At 44.9% G+C, this 16,019-nt stretch overlaps 1 protein-coding gene across 2 annotated transcripts in view; it reads left to right on the top strand.

Moving 5' to 3' along the window:
- The window catches only part of CLIC5 (chloride intracellular channel 5), a 170,199-nt gene that overhangs the window by 107,782 nt on the left and 46,398 nt on the right, over window positions 1-16,019 (top strand). For both annotated transcript variants that reach the window (XM_027525491.1, XM_027525492.1), the window contains exons 2-3: window positions 10,352-10,461; window positions 14,509-14,634. In XM_027525491.1, the coding sequence (XP_027381292.1) occupies window positions 10,352-10,461; window positions 14,509-14,634 (236 nt within the window). The remainder of the gene's footprint in view (window positions 1-10,351; window positions 10,462-14,508; window positions 14,635-16,019) is intronic.

Here is a 16,019-nt window from a genome sequence, read left to right as displayed (position 1 = left end):
AAGAAGAGGGAATTCTGCCAACAGATTGTCTTTGAACTTGAACTGCGACTTTTCCCTAAGTCTCCAACTTGATGACATAGCCCACAAGGTTTTAGACGCACCTTCCTCCGCAATCAGATGGAGACAATTCTATCTCTATCTTTATCTCTATCTCTATCTCTATCTCTGTCTTTATCCCTAGCTCTCTCCACACACAAATCTTGTTGGTTCTATTTCTCTGCAGAACCCTGACCAATATACCTGAAATTCTTCATATGACATTGTACAGGCAGCCTTCTGCATAGAGCTTATTCAGCCTTTGTAATCAACTTCAGATAAATGTTGACAATCTCTGAAGCCTCAAATGTATACTTATTACCTGTTTAGGAGATCAAACCAGTCAATTCTAAAGGAAATCAACCCTGATTATTTCTTGAAAGGACTGATTCTGAAGCTGAAGCTCCAATACTTTGGCCACCTGATGTGAAGAGCTGACTCATTGGAAAAGACCCTGATGCTGGGATGAGGGCAGGAGGAGAAGATTGAGGGCAGGAGGAGAAGGGGGCAACAGAGAATGAGATGGTTGGATGTCATCACCGACTCAAGGACATGAGTTTGAGCAAACTCTGAGAGATAGTGAAGGACAGGGAAGCCTGGAGTGCTGAAGTCCATGTGGTCGCAAAGAGTCAGACATAAGTTAGCGACTAAACACAGAACAACAATTGAATGAAAAATGCCCAGAGTGACCCCAGTGAGTTAAGCCTTATGTGACTGCTGAGAAAAAGAATGTTGTTTCTTTAAAGGTAGAACTTACCTTCTTCAAGTGGACCACAAATCACCAAATCTCATCTCTATTCATGAGGGGCTGACCAACCAAATGATTGGAATGACAAATCATTTGGTATTAAAAAGATGATCATACTAAGGCATATCATCTGACTTATATGAAGAAAGTGGGCAGATCCAAATACTATATAGAAAGTACATACTATAAAGAAAAGTTCTTTCTCTTCCATTTAATATGAATCATTTTAGTGCTATATAGATGAATTGTTTTATATAAAAAGAAAGTCCTCTTCTTGTTGTCTTTGTCACTTCAACATTCTTTCCTGTAAGAGAATAACTAGCCTAGAGAAAAGTTAGGAATCAAGAATTATATCCCTCGGAGTCCCCTGGTTGCCTAGTGGCAGGCTTTTACTGCTGTGGCCTGGGTTCAATTCCTGGTCAAAGAACTGAGATCTTGCAAGTCGCATGGCACAACAAAAAAACATTATGTCCTTGATTCTGCCATGGGCCCAGGCTGTGCAACCATGGGCAAGACATCTAGCCTTTCTGCGACTATTTCCTTACAACTAAAAAGAAAGAGCTAGATCATATTGTGTCTGAAGTCAACTCAAACCCCACTGCTGTAGAATTTTTATCTGAAACTCGAAAAGAATGTTTAACCACTTAAGTCCTGAGGGACAGTTTTCATAGGCTAAAGCAACAGAAAGTTGAAACGTGACATTTAATTTCTTTGGAGAAAATTCAGGCTTCTTTCTTGACCTCATTTAGAACTTAATTTTGTGGGATTATTTTTTTTTTTTAAAGAATAGTTAAATAGCCTAAAAATCTTCCAATTTGAGCTATCAGACATTTAAGCGTCTGTTGTAGTCTGGGTCCAATCAGAAGAGAGAAGCCACACAGTGGTTTTAGCGGGAGAAGTGTAACATAAGCGATAATTAATGATACCCGAGTAACCATTACATATAAGGACATTCTATATGGTATACTCTCGGAGAAGGCAATGGCACCCCACTCCAGTACTCTTGCCTGGAAAATCCCATGGACGGAAGAGCCTGGTGGGCTGCAGTCCATGGGATTGCTAAGAGTCGGACACGACTGAGCGACTTCACTTTCATTTTTTCACTTTCATGCATTGGAGAAGAAAATGGCAACCCACTCCAGTGTTCTTGCCTGGAGAATCCCAGGGGCAGGAGAGCTGCCATCTATGGGGTCACACAGAGTCGGACACGACTGAAGTGAATTAGCAGCAGTATATGGTATACTCTAGAGCTGAAGGAGAATAGCCAAGGGGTGGCAGACTTGGAAGGGGTGCAAATCTCACTGGAGAAGGTGTGGTCAGGCCCGCAGAAAGCAAAGAAGTTCACTCTTCTGGCAAGGCCAGAGCTGTTTTGGAATTGCTAGCCAAGCAATGGGCCACCCTCCTGAGTTCAAAGCAGATGATCAGCACTGCGAGCCTAGGTGAGCAGAAGGATCCAGGGGCTGGTGGGTACAAGGGACCCTCAGGCCACATGGGGCTTGCAGAGTAAGTAGCAGATCCATGAGGCCGCCTAGACCACAGGCAGGCTGTATGCAGGCGACATGGGGGCTTTCACTTCTGTGTTCAGAGGGCTGCAGAAAGGTTATCAGCAGGTGAGGCTGCAGGGGCCAGAGCGATCCCTTCCTGGCTTGAGGCTGGAGACCTGACCCCCCAGCCCACACCAGAGGCATCAGGAGAGCCCCTTCTTTCTGCAGGGGCCCTCCCATGCTCTCTCCTGGGAAACCCTACCTCCACGCTCCACTTTAGAAATGCTGAAAGGAATCCCCACCGTTTCTCCCCCAACATTTATTGAAGGGTGCCTTTGGAGCTGGGAAACAATAAATTGATAAGTGACATGACATCTGTCCAGCTTAAATGTCATCTCTCCTCATCCTGCTATTTCTTTTGGGGTTCTCTCTGAGTCATTCTTCTCTCTTCTGGACCTTGGTGCCAGCAAATGACTTTTGGGCAATTATCAGCGTCCCTTTATTGTCTGGAGACGAAGCTCTATGTACCTTGGTCTGTTTGTGGAATGTCTTAGTCCAACAGGTCTCAAATGTTGTTCGCCGACTCCTGGGTCCCCGAGATCCTTTCAGAGATCCTGGGAGGTCATAATATTTTCAAAGTCGTTGTTTCTCCCTCAGGTTGCTATTTTGTGGTAAAATCTGCTGGGGTTTTAGTGCAAATAAAGGAAGTGGTATAGAGTTGTCATACACGAAGAGTAAAAAAAAGAGCCGGTCTCATTTATGAATGATTGTGACGAAGCTGTTAAAGTCATCTAATGTAATTAAAATCTCAGCCCGTGAGTACGTATCTTTTAAACATTCTGGTGGATGAAATGGGAAATGCACATTTAGCCCTTCGGCCGCATTGCCAAGCACAGTGATTGTCTCAGGAGAAGTACTTGTGCAAATGGGCTGACCAGCAGCTTCTCTCACAGAACAGTTTTTGCCTGAAAGACAACCAGCAGACAAATCATGGGTTTTCCAGACATTTCCTGGAAAATGAAGGAAATGAGCTTGTCATTTCAAGGCTAACAGCTGGCGGTATCCGTTGCCAATAATAAAAGACAAACTTTGAAGAGAAAATGAGAATATTAGAAAATAGGCATTTGCCACTAGGAGTTTGACAGCTTCTCCTTGCTTAAATTTTTCTGATGAACTTGGTGGTGATATTTCTGAATGAGATATTTTGCTATCATATGAGAAAATGTATGACCATTTGGAAGACTTAAGTCTGTGAAATGTTATTTTCAAAATGATGAATTTGTGATGTGACAAAACCATTCATGAGTAAATGATCCATGCAAAGTGCGAGATAGATGATTTTTTTTTTCTTTTTAGTCGAATGGAAGAATTTCATTGATAGGGTTTCAAATTCCACCTATCAACTAACTTTTAAGAAACTACCACTTGTTGAGTTTCGGTATGGTATAAAAGAAAAATACTTGCAATTATCTGAAATTATCTGAAAAGGCTATTAAATTACTCCTTCCTTTTCCAACTATGTATCTGGGTAAGGCCAGATTTTTTTCATAGACTCCAAACAAATAGGAAAATACTAAATGCAGAAGCTGACTTCTCCTAAGTCAGTCAAAGATTTTGTAAAACTATAACAATGCCACTCTTCTTACTAAATTTTTTCTAAATATATGGTTTCTTTATATTAAAATATGCTGTTTGTGTTAACATGTAATATATTTGTCATTATTATTATATTTTAGTGGATGAGGAAATAAATATGTTTTAGCCTTAATTATAATACAGTAAATATCGATAGCTATAACCCACATAAACGAAAGCTCTTTAGTATCCTCAACAATCTTAAAAGGCACAAAAGGATTCTGAAACCAAAAGAGCTGGAAAACTGCTGTCTTAAGCTGATAATTTTCCATTAGCTGCTTGATTTTAGAAAATTGCTGAAAGTTATAAGTGCAAAGATTGAGACTTAAGGTCATGGGGTGAATCAGAGGCAGAGGTGGGTCTAGTACCATAATCCTCTGCTATAATGCCTTCAGCAACCCAAGCTTCTTTCTCAGGATGCTCTTTAGAGGGCCAACATCGAAATTTTGAGATACTCAAGTTATAAAAATGGAGCAATATCATCCTGTCCTCAACATGCATGCTTTCTAACAGGCACTCAGTTTTAGGTACCTGGGCTTGTTGCTGCTGAAGGCAACTTGAATAAAACATCAGCCAAGCTTACCATATAGCGTGAGAGACTACGTCATAGCATATAACATGACTTAGTTGGCATACAGCATATAATGTGTAATCATACAACCTATATAATTGCATCCTGCCATTACTATTATATGTACTATTACATAGCGTATAATGGTTTATGTTTTTTATTTATATATATTTATTTTTATTTGTTTGACTGCACTGGGTCTTGGTTGTGGCATGCTTCTGTCTTCTTTAGGGCATGCTGGATCTTTAGCTGTGCAATGTGGGATCTAATTCCCCGATCAGGGATTGAACCCAGGCCCCCTGCATTAGGAATGCTGAGTCTTAGCCACTGGGGTACAAAGTTTATGTGTTATTACAGCTTAGATGATGTAGAATGTATTAATAATACACTATAATATAGCAAAGTATAGTATAGCATATACATGTTCTAGTCAATACATTTACTATACCTAGGGAAGAGACAGTACTTTGGGGTCAGAGCTGGCTGGCAGTTGTGTGCACGTGAGGCCCATGGAAAAGTGAATGATGAACTGGGGGAGTTTGCCAGCCTCTGTTTGCCAGCCATTCTCCTTTGACCCCACCGTTGGCATTCATTGTCTAGTGCTGCCAAAATAAATGACCATAAACTGGGCGCCTTATAACAACAGAAATGTGTTCTCTCACAGTTCTGGAGGCTGGCAGTTTGCAATCAAGTTGGCAGCAGGGCCATGCTCTCTCTGAAATCTCTAGAGAAGACCCCGCCCTAATCTCCTCCAGCTTCTGGGGTCTGCTGACCTTGATTTGCCAGATACATCAATCCAATCTCTGCCTTCATCTCAATACGACATTTGTGTCTGTGCCCAAATGTTTAGGGCCCACTTGAATCCAACATGACCTCATCTTGACTCGATTTTATCTGTAAAATTTTGCTTCCAAATAAGGTCACACTCACAGGTTCCGCGTGGACGTGCATTTGGGAGGGGATGTTATTCAACCCAGTTCACCATGTCTCTGACCACCCCAGCCCCCATTGCTCAGAGCCTCTTTGGACCACAGTCCATCTGGATTTTTCCTCATACTTTCCAGGGCCTGGGGTCCGCCTGAGTCCCCCGAAGTTCTTGGTTGATGTTTCAAGTGGCTGCCACAAGCATACCACATTTAACCCATGAGTTTATCAAATGGTTTATATTGGGGCACAGGACTGGTTAGTTGGGAAGGAAGAAAAGAGGAAAATGAACAAGTCAATACCAAAAAAATAATAACCCAATTAAAATACGGGCTAAGGACTTGAATAGATGTTTCTCCAAAGAAGACATACAAACATCCAACAAAAAAGAATTCTTAATATCAGTAATTACGAGAGGAATGCAAATCAAAACCACAATGAGATCTCACCTCAGGATAGCTATTCTAGAAAAAACAAATGACAAGTCTTGGCCAGGATGAAATTAGCACCCTCACACACTGTTGGTGAAAATACTAAGTGGAGCAGTGACTATGGAAAACAGTGTTGTGACTCCTCAAAAAAATAAAAAATAGAACTACCATATGACCCAGTAATCCGACTTCTGGGGAGTCAGCTAAAATAACTGAAATCAGAATCTGAACGATAGTAGCACTCCTGTGTTCATTATGACAGTGTATGTCCTAAGTTGCATCAGTTGTGTCCAACTATTTGTGGCCCTGTGGATAGTCCACCAGGCTCCTCTGTCCATGGGATTCTCCAGGCAAGAATACTGGAGTGGGTTGCCATATCCTCCTCCAGGGGATCTTCCTGACCTAAGAATCAAACCCATGTCTCTTATATCTCTTGCACTGGCAGGGGGGTTCTTTACCACTAGCACTGCCTGGGAAGCCCTGTGTTCATTATAGCACTGTTTAAATAGCCGAGATATGTAAACAGCCTAAATGCTCATTGATAGATGAATGGATTAAAAAAACTAATGTATACACACATGGAATACTGCTGCTGCTAAGTCGCTTCAGTCGTGTCCAACTCTGTGTGACCCCATAGATGGCAGCCCACCAGGCTCCCCCGCCCCTGGGATTCTCCAGGCAAGAACACTGGAGTGGGTTGCCATTTCCTTCTCTAGTGCATGAAAGTGAAAAGTGAAAGTGAAGTAGCTCAGTTGTGTCCGACTGTGTGCGACCCCATGGACTGTAGCCCACCAGGCTCCTCCATCCATGGGATTTTCCAGGCATGGAATATTATGCAGCCTTAAAAAAGAAGGGAATTCTAAAATGTGTAACAACATGGATGAATCTCAAGGACCTTACGGTGAGTGAATTAAACTTATCACAGAAAGACAAATACTGCATGATGATTATATGAAGTAACTAAAATAGTGACTGAACTGAAAAATAGCAAAAGTCATAATATCGAAAAGTGGAAAGGCGGTTGCCAGGGGCAAGGAGAGGGGAAAGCGGGGAGTTCCTAATAACAGAAATACAGTTTAATTTGAGCAAAGTGAGTAAGCGCTGGAGAGCCGCTTACAACACTGGATAGTCGACAGTACTGCCTTGCACACTGAAACATGTCTTAAGAGGGTAGATCTCATGTTAAGTGTTCCCAGCACAAGAAAAGGGAAGGGAAGGGATGGTGAAGCTGAAAGAGACATGCAGAGACAGTAAGACAGACCCCTTGTGTCTTGTTTCTCTTGGTCTTTTGGCAATTTTTTTTACTACATCTAGAATCCTAAGACAGTAGTGGACACGGGGGGAACGGTGACCGCCACCAGCCTCTACAGCCCGCAGAGCTGTGGCATATGGACTGCAGTCTGGGATGTATCCAGACGTCCCCAGCGCCCTCACCTCCTGTTCCATGACTTTGGGTGACCGTGCTACCTGTCTGGGCTGGGTCCTCAGGATGGAGTCTGCGCATGGCAGTTAAGAGCTCTGGGTCTGGAACCAGATTGCCTGAGTCCATCCCAGGGGCTCTCAGGCCAGTGATGTCCCCTCTCTGTAATTTCCCCTCAGCTCCCACGTCTGTAAAAGGGTGACACCATCTCACTACACAGGTTTCACATGAGCAATAAATGCATTAATAATGTTATGTAAAGAAAGAGTTGCTTGGCAGTCTAGTGGTTAAGACTCTGCTTCCAATCCAGAGGCTTCAGATTCAATCCCTGGTTGGGGAACTAATCCCACATGCCAGGTGATGTGACCAAAAATACATAAATAAAAATAAAAGATTTGAATTGAACAGACAGCTTCTTATTCATGATAATGCAATTAAATAAAAAGCAATATATGGAAAGCACTTAGAACAATGCCTCACAATATAGATATTCATTGGTATTATTAACATTATTATATGAATTTTGGGTCCAGCTAATAAGAATGCCAATATTTCTGTAGTTCCTACTTCGAGTCTCTTATGAGTATCCCCACTCCCACCCCCACCACCAGAGGTAAAAACAGATAAGAGTGTGTGGCTTTTGTTTTTGAATTCTCGGCTTGTCACTTACATCATAACCGACCCTGGGGAAAAATTCCTTTGTCAGGATGTATTAAGGGACCAAGAACCTGTCAAAAGGGTGCTTCTTGAGAAAGATACTTTTAGGAACTGATGTCATCAACTCAAGTTTTGCACCAGTCATTATTAAATCCATGGTTGCCTGTCTGAGTGTGGCTTTATCGGTAACGTTAGCCCTGTGGTCAGGGTGGCGCCTGCCCTATGCCCTCCACCTTTCTGATTTTCTATAACCAAGCCCGTGGTGTCTGAAACACTCAGAGTGGATCTGTTTCCAGTACCAAGGAAAGTGAGACCTGAATAAGGATGGAGTTCCAGGTAGAGTTAAGAGAAAGGTGAAATAACTGTAATTTCATAGCAATTACCAACAAGCAACACCAGCAAAGGCACCAGTTTTCCATTATAAACCTGAACCTCTGCTGGGAGTGATGGGCCAGCTAGAAATAAGCACACACTGAGGCTCTCCTGTAGGAAAGAAGGCATCCGCACCAGTCTCCACCCCAACCCCACAGCAAACAAAGCTGCAGGGGAAAAATAACGTGCTGAGCTTGGAGGGAAGTTTTTTCTCCTTCTCTTTCAAAAAAAGAAAGAAAGAAAAGAACTCTTGGTAAGCCCCCATTCCAGGATGTTGGTTGGATTGTTGTCAGCTTTTCAAGCCAGGCTATGGGCCTTCCTCCAGGGATCCTCCTTGTGAGTGGAGCCTGGTCCTGATGAGGCCACAGTTGCCAGGGTCGCCAGGGACAAACTAGAGTGAGTGGGTGGGACTTCCCTGGCGGTCAAGAAGTTAAGACTGAGCTTCCACTGCAGGAGGCACAGGTTCGATCCCTGGTCAGGGAACTAAGATCCCACATGCCTTGAGGCCAATACAAAGAAAGACATCTGCCCCCCTCCCCCAAAAAACACCCTAAAACAACAACAACAAAAACTAGAGCGAATGGGTGATTTTCTCCCTCCAAGTACCATTTTGGGGCCAGTAAACCAGGCTCCTTTGTCCATGGACATCTCCAGGCAAGAATACTGGAGTGGGTTGCCATTTCCTTCTCCAGGGGATCATCTCAACCCAGGGATTGAACCCAGGTCTCCTGCATTGCAGGTGGATTTTTTTACCATCTGAGCCACCAGGGAAGCCCCAAACAGAGTGAGCAGGTGATTTCTCCCTCCAGGTACCATTTTGGAGCCAATAAACCACTCAGTGGAAATAAATCACACAGAAATCAGTTCTCCAACCTTTTTCTTCCCGTGTTTGCTGAAAATACACTCTATAAAATTCACGTCTCTGCAGCCCACTCAGAGGTAAAAGAGGACTTGCCTTTCAGAGAAAAAAAATTCTGTTTTGAGGAGGGTAGTGAGAAGGGGAAAGCTGGGGAGCAGGAGTGTGCAGGTCCTCAATAATGCTGTCTGCCGTGATTATCTGTGTGTATCTGTCTCATCCCCTGGTCCACACCAAGGAGGGTCCTAAGCGCCTGAGTAAATGCTGTTTTGAAAAACCTGTGTACAGTGCTTTGCACATGATCAATATGTATTCACTGTTCAAAAGAATAATTTAACAAATGAATAGGTTATTGACACAAGGTCAAGTCGTAGAACTAAGTGGGACATTGATTAAAGTCTTGAGCCTGCAGATTAGGTAGAAAGAGGTCAAAATCTGAGGATCCGTACTCATGACATCCTCACGAAGCGAGGACTAAAGGGTAGAGGATAAACGATAGAGGAACATACTTGGGTGAGGTTATTAATATAACTGAAGGAAAGCATTTCAGATGGTTAGAACTGTCCTCAGAATGGACTGGTTTGAGAGATATAAATTGCTGGTGAGTGGAGCTCTTCAAGCATAGACGAGATGATTACTCAGGAGTATAGAAGTTGGTCCAACATTCTTGGTGTCAGATTATATGATGTTAAGGGGTTTCCTGGTGGCTCAGATGGTAAAGAATCTGCCTGCAAAGTGGGATACCCGGGTTCGATCCCTGGATCGAGAAGATCCTCCAGAGAAAGGAATGGCGACCCACTCCAGTATTCTTGCCTGCAGAATCCCATGGACAGAGCAGCCTGGCAGGCTACAGTCCGTGGGGTCTCAAAGAGTCAGACATGACTGAGCAACCAACGCTTGTACAACACTTTTCCTGTGATGTTAAAGGTCTCTTTTTACTCTAAGATGCTAGGGTTCAATGGTTTCAGAAAGTTATGGGTCTGCATAATCACCATGCTGGAAACTCACATTCAGTTCCACAGTTTATTGAGCCCTTACTCTGTGCCAGGCGTCACCGTACATTAGGAAGACAATGACAAATATTAAAAGGCAGCTTTAAAGGAAGGCTGGAGCATGGACTTAGGTCTCCTCAAACTGGCATCTAGCTGTTAGACTCCTATATGCCTTCTTGCTAATGTGCACAAGCCGACTCAGGACTCTCGTGCTCTTCTTTTTAGGCTGGAATCGATGGTGAAAGCATTGGCAACTGTCCCTTCTCTCAGCGTCTCTTTATGATCCTCTGGCTGAAAGGAGTTGTGTTCAATGTCACCACGGTGGATCTGAAAAGGTAAAGGATGGTGCATTCGTGAGCAGTAGATTTCGCTGCAGGAACAGGGGATCATCCATGAAGGAGGGCGAAAACCTTCTCTCGGCTCCTAGCTGCCTCCTGCTCACACCTCTTTGGCCAGACCCCTAGTTAAAAGGGAGGCTGAGAAAACAAGCATCACCCCTGGGACAGAGCAAGTCCCAGTTTGCAAGGAAGAAGGAGGGACTGGGCACTGAGTATCATGACTGAGTGTCTGGCACAGAGATGGGCATGGACATCTGAAAATCCAGGGTGAGCCATTCCCATCATACTATTGCCCTCATCCTGGGGGACCCCAGCCAGACTCCAGGTGTGGGAGGTTGAGTTTCCAAGGAGCTGAAATCCAGACCGTTTCTCCCACTATGTTCCCATCTTTAGAAGTCCTTAGTGTGAAAGCTCTGGATTAGAGACTGGGATGGAGTGTTACTAGTGTTCTGCTTCTAAAGTGCAGTTTTAATGACTGTTTGAAATTCCGGCATCGTTCACCATCACGAGCCACATGCTTTCCTTCTTGCTTCTCTCCTCTCTCCTCTGCTTCCCCTTTAAATGGGGACTGGCTCAGATGCATTCTCCCGGTGTGCATCTTCCTCCTCGGTGAGCTTAGCACACTCCCTGCCACCTTCATGTCAGTTATTCTGTACCTAGGCCCCTGCTCTCCTCTTGCTGTTTCCACTTGCATTTTCTGTTATCACTTTAAAGTATCTGTTTTGAAACTTGTACCTTCATTTTCCCTTTGAGTTGAGTCCCCTCCCCCCGAAAAAAAACCCTGAATTCCTTTGTTCTTTCATTTTTACAGGCACTGAACCATTTCCAGCTTCCTCCTTTTGCTGCCCTCATTGTCCATCAGTAGCCAAGCATCCTCTCTCCATGCTGTTTCTTACTTCCGAACTCTCTCGTCTGTTCTCAAAGCCCACACTTGGTCCAAGTCCCACCACTGGTAGTTAAGACAGACAGTCTCTTTGTTCTTCAAGCTGGTCTTCATCCATCCAGATTCTCTCTGTCTGTCTCTCCTCATCTTTTATATTATCATAAGGATAGTCTTCCTAAAACAATCCTTTAGGATATTTTCCCTAAAATAATCCTTTAACCATGTGGAGAGATGGTACCCAATTCCCAGGACCAAGCCCATCTCCTGGGAAGCCTCCCCCTCCCACCCACCACTTTCAGGCACATCTATCCCTCAGCCTCCCCCAGACTCACCCAGCCTCTATGGTCCCTGCTGCCCGGCTCCATCAGTTTGCATCTCACCAGGTTATGATATCTACAGTCCCGATACAATTAGCCTTGCTTTCCCATTTTTTCATTCTTTATGTGATTTTTTTTTCTTCCTTCTATTCAAGGAAACCTAGACACATTTAAATGGCTTGTTTAAGGTGCCCATCTAGAGTTGGAGGGGCTGTCACCAAAAACCCCATCTCCTCGGTTCAGATACCATGCTACCATGCTCTTCAGGACTCATCAGTTATGAAGTTTGTTTTGTCATTCACGTGAGACCTTGAATCCCTCAAGGGCAGGTTGAGATCATGTTTAAGTTTCTTTGTATCCATCACAGCAGCTAATTCATTCATTCAGGGGCCCAACTAACCTCTGTCAAATGAATGAACACACACATGCAATGCAGACAGTGTCTGTGAGAGCTGACTTTCATCCAGTTGGGAAGATTGGCTTCCTTTAGTGGAGAAGAGGAGGTCTTTGGAGTATCATTTGTTGAACATGGACTGGTGTTTGGCTGTGGATCAGCCACCCCAGCATTCCTCAGATCCTTACAAGGCTCTTTCCTTTCTGTTATCACATCTGATCCTGCCAATGCCCTTCAAGTAGGCCAGTCAAGTATCAGGACTCTAGTTTTATAGATAAGGAGACTTTCTTACTGAAAAAAAAAAAAAAAAATATATATATATATATATGAATTAAGGAACTTTTAAAATGCTTGATACAGTGAAGCTTAGCAATTCCCAGCAAAACTAATTCCGATCCTGGCTCCACCATGAATTGAGTGTCCTTGAACCAGCAGGCTCTTTCCGGAGCCGCTTCCTTATGGGTACGATGGGCATAGCAGTGGTGCCTTGTTTCTGTTGTGAGGATCTGGGGAGGCAGGCCGTGGACCACTTGCATTCACTCACTGTTGTGCTGGCTGGTAGCAAGAACACCACCCGTGTAGGCTCTTCTTAGCATCATCTTGACCTCCAGTCAGGGAAGGAGGACTGATGTATATTAAATGATCCGTAAGTTAGACTTGGCAATAGGTAATTAAGTCCTAACTATATAATTTCATAACTGCTGAAGAGAGTCAACAAAGAGATGGGGCCTGCCCTGACCAGCGTCCCTGGGCAACATGAGCTGGGCTCCAGCAGCCGTAGGCAGTACCTCAGAAGGATGCCAGACTCCAGAGGCCATTGTTCTGCTGAGTCTTAGAAAAAAAAAATCATCCTTAATAATTTCACCAGGGCTTCCCTGGTGGCTCAGATGGTAAAGAATCTGCCTGCAATGCAGGAGACCCAGGTTCGATCCCTGGGTTGGAAAGGTCCCCTGAAGGAGGAAATGGCAACCCACTCCAGTATTCATGCCTACAGAATCCCCATGGACCGAGGAGCCTGGCGGGCTACAGTCCATGAAGTCGCAAAGAGTCAGACATAACTGAGCAACTAACACTCTCATAATTTCCAGATCTTTAAGCCACAGAGAAGTCATTGCTGAAATATAAAACCAGTATGTATTTTTCCCACCCTGCTGGGAACCCAAGCATCATTGCCTTGTGTGTGTGTGTGTGTGTGTGTGTGTGTGTGTGTGTGTATGCAGGCTCAGTCATGTCTGACTCTTTGTGATCCCCCTAGACTGTAGCCCTCCAGGCTCCTCTATCCATGAGATTTCCCAGGCAAGAGTTCTGGAGTGGGTTGCCATTTCCTACTCCAGGGGATCTTCCCAACTCAGGGATTGAACCAACATCTCTTGAGTATCCTACATTGGCAGGTGGATTCTTTACCACTGAGCCACCTGGGAAGCCCATCACTGCCTTAGGTGAGCTCATATGAGCCACAAGGGAAGCCCTTAAAACACAGGAAGAGAAGGTAAAGAATGGCCTTCCATTGTCTGAAAGGAGGAACACATATAAAGTAAACACAGGGACTAAGGAAATTAAATTTTACAAGTGCTTTCAGTGTCAATTGTCTGAGGAGTTCCGAGTGCCCCAGAAGGCAGCTGGAGAGTGTGTGAGTTTGGGCACGGACGCGGGAGGGACCCCTTAATTGAAATTCCTGTCTTCCTCTCCCAGGCTGATTACGCCAGGAATGTGTTTCATTGCAGACTCCTCTTCCCCCTTGTTTACTCTCTTGGTTCCTCTCTCTACTGTTTCCACCCACGCCTGCCTCCCACAAGGAGTATGCATTCTCAGAGAGAGGGTTTGGGGTGACTCTGATGTCCCAGCCCTGCCCCGGAAGCTTCCGCCATGATGTCTCCTCCTCCCTCTGTGCTCTGCGCAGTCTCCTCCCTCCGCAGGTCCTCCATCCGTCTGCTGGCCCTTCTTCCCCCTCTTTGCTCCATCCCGCTCCCGCCTTCTGACTTGAATAAGGACCCATGTCAAACATGTCACTTCCTTCCTCCTGTGCATACCTTGAAGAATACAGGAGATCATTCTTAGTGGAAAAGCATGCCTGAATTCGTGAATATTCAAAGTTCAGGATTCTGCCTAATACATTTTTGTTAAGGGAATAAGTGAAGGACCTTTTGAAAGCAAACCCCAACTTCTGCCCTGGGTATTGGACTCTTGGCTCTAGCTTAGATAGTCACCTGTGATCAGGCTCTGCTTTTTTCACAGGCCATCTTGTCTTGCTCCTATTACTGAATTCCACTGGCCAGATTTCCTATATCACACCACATTCATCCAGAACTTCCACCCTTCTGTGCCCTACGTCCCATTCCAAGTCTGTTTTTGCTAACGGGCATATAATGAACGATCCACCCCAGGTCTCCGTGTCCATGAAGCGCCCTGGTGTAAGCTACCTCCTGAACCTTGCTCTCTCCTCTCCACAGAAAGCCAGCTGACCTGCACAACCTTGCCCCTGGCACTCATCCACCCTTCCTGACCTTCAACGGGGATGTGAAGACAGACGTCAATAAGATCGAGGAGTTCCTGGAGGAGACTTTGACCCCTGAAAAGTAATGCGCTGCTTCTTTCTGGAGCTAATGACAGGGAGGGTACTTCTCTAGACCCTGGGAGTAGATTTCCAAAAACACTCAGAGCTCAGGACCCTCTTTGCAAAGAGAGAGTCTTGTATGGCCCTCCTCACCCCCAAAGGGCTGCCTGTCTCCAGCCTGCTCCACAAAGCCCAGCCCCCAAGAGCTGATGCCCCCTAAACACGTCCTCTCTCCCGGCCCCTCTGCCTGAGTGGGGGCAGAGGCTCCTTCATGGCAGAACAAGAGCTGAAGGAAGTGAAAAGTCAGCCAGGAGACAGGTAATCCCATGACTTAAAACCACACCGACGTATGAATAAGATCCATAAATCTGACCCCGTCTGGTCAGAACCCATAATTAAATATGAAAAAAAAAAAATGAACTGAAAGCAGTTTGACTTCTGGAAATGAGGTCAGGAAGGAGAAAGACCAGAGTGTTGTGGGTTCTTGTTCTGTAGATAAGTTGCTCCTAACAGGAAAGAGGAGAGAAGAGCCCTGAAATCCTAAAAGCTGCTGGAAACAAGATGTGTGTGCATTGTACCTAGACTGAAATCAGAGATTCAAACAATCAGCTTTAGAAAAACTAGAGCAATAATATTATTAATACATACAGAGGAAGACGTGCAGAAACTTAATCCTGCAGGCTTGTCCCTGAAAAGCTTTAAGCGAAGTTGTTGTGGAGTCCGTTTTCAGGTTCTTTTGGGATGGGGGAATATAGGGAGAGCAGAGGATGGAAGCTCGTAGAAATCAACTAGGAGGAGCCAGTTGGTGACATTCCAGGTAAGACAGAGTAGAGAGCTGGGCTCAGGCAGTGACAGTGAGATGGGAGCAGAGGGGCAGGAAGGATTTTAGAACATACTTAGTAGGTGAAATTCTGGCCTGGAGAACTCCATGGACTGTACAGTCCATGGGGTCACACAGAGTTGGACATGATTGAGCGACTTTCGTTTTAGTAGGTGAAATAAGTGGACTGACAAGAAAGATGACCATCTTGCATTGATTTTAAAATGTTACTTTTTACAGATATAGCCCTCACTTGAAACTGAAACATTCTCTCAGTCGTGTCCCACTCTTTGTGACCCCATGGACTGTAGCCCGCCAGGCTCCTCGGTCCATGGGATTCTCCAGGCAAGAACACTGGAGTGGGTAGCCATGCCCTCCTCCAGGGGATTTTCCAGACCCAGGGAGCGGACCTGGGTCTCCTGCACTGTGGTCAGATTCTTTACCATCTGAGCCACCAGGGAAGCCTGTATCATACTATTCCAGGTGGGACTAGAACCAGCAACCCCTGGCTCAGAAGGCCAGTGCCTTATCCATGAGGCCACTGGGGCTGCTATAGCCCTCACTTGCTGTGCCCTAGAAGGTAGGGC

This window comes from Bos indicus x Bos taurus, chromosome 23 (assembly GCF_003369695.1).
Source record: "Bos indicus x Bos taurus breed Angus x Brahman F1 hybrid chromosome 23, Bos_hybrid_MaternalHap_v2.0, whole genome shotgun sequence".
NCBI lineage: Eukaryota > Metazoa > Chordata > Mammalia > Artiodactyla > Bovidae > Bos > Bos indicus x Bos taurus.
This window is presented reverse-complemented; position numbering and strand designations above follow the sequence as displayed.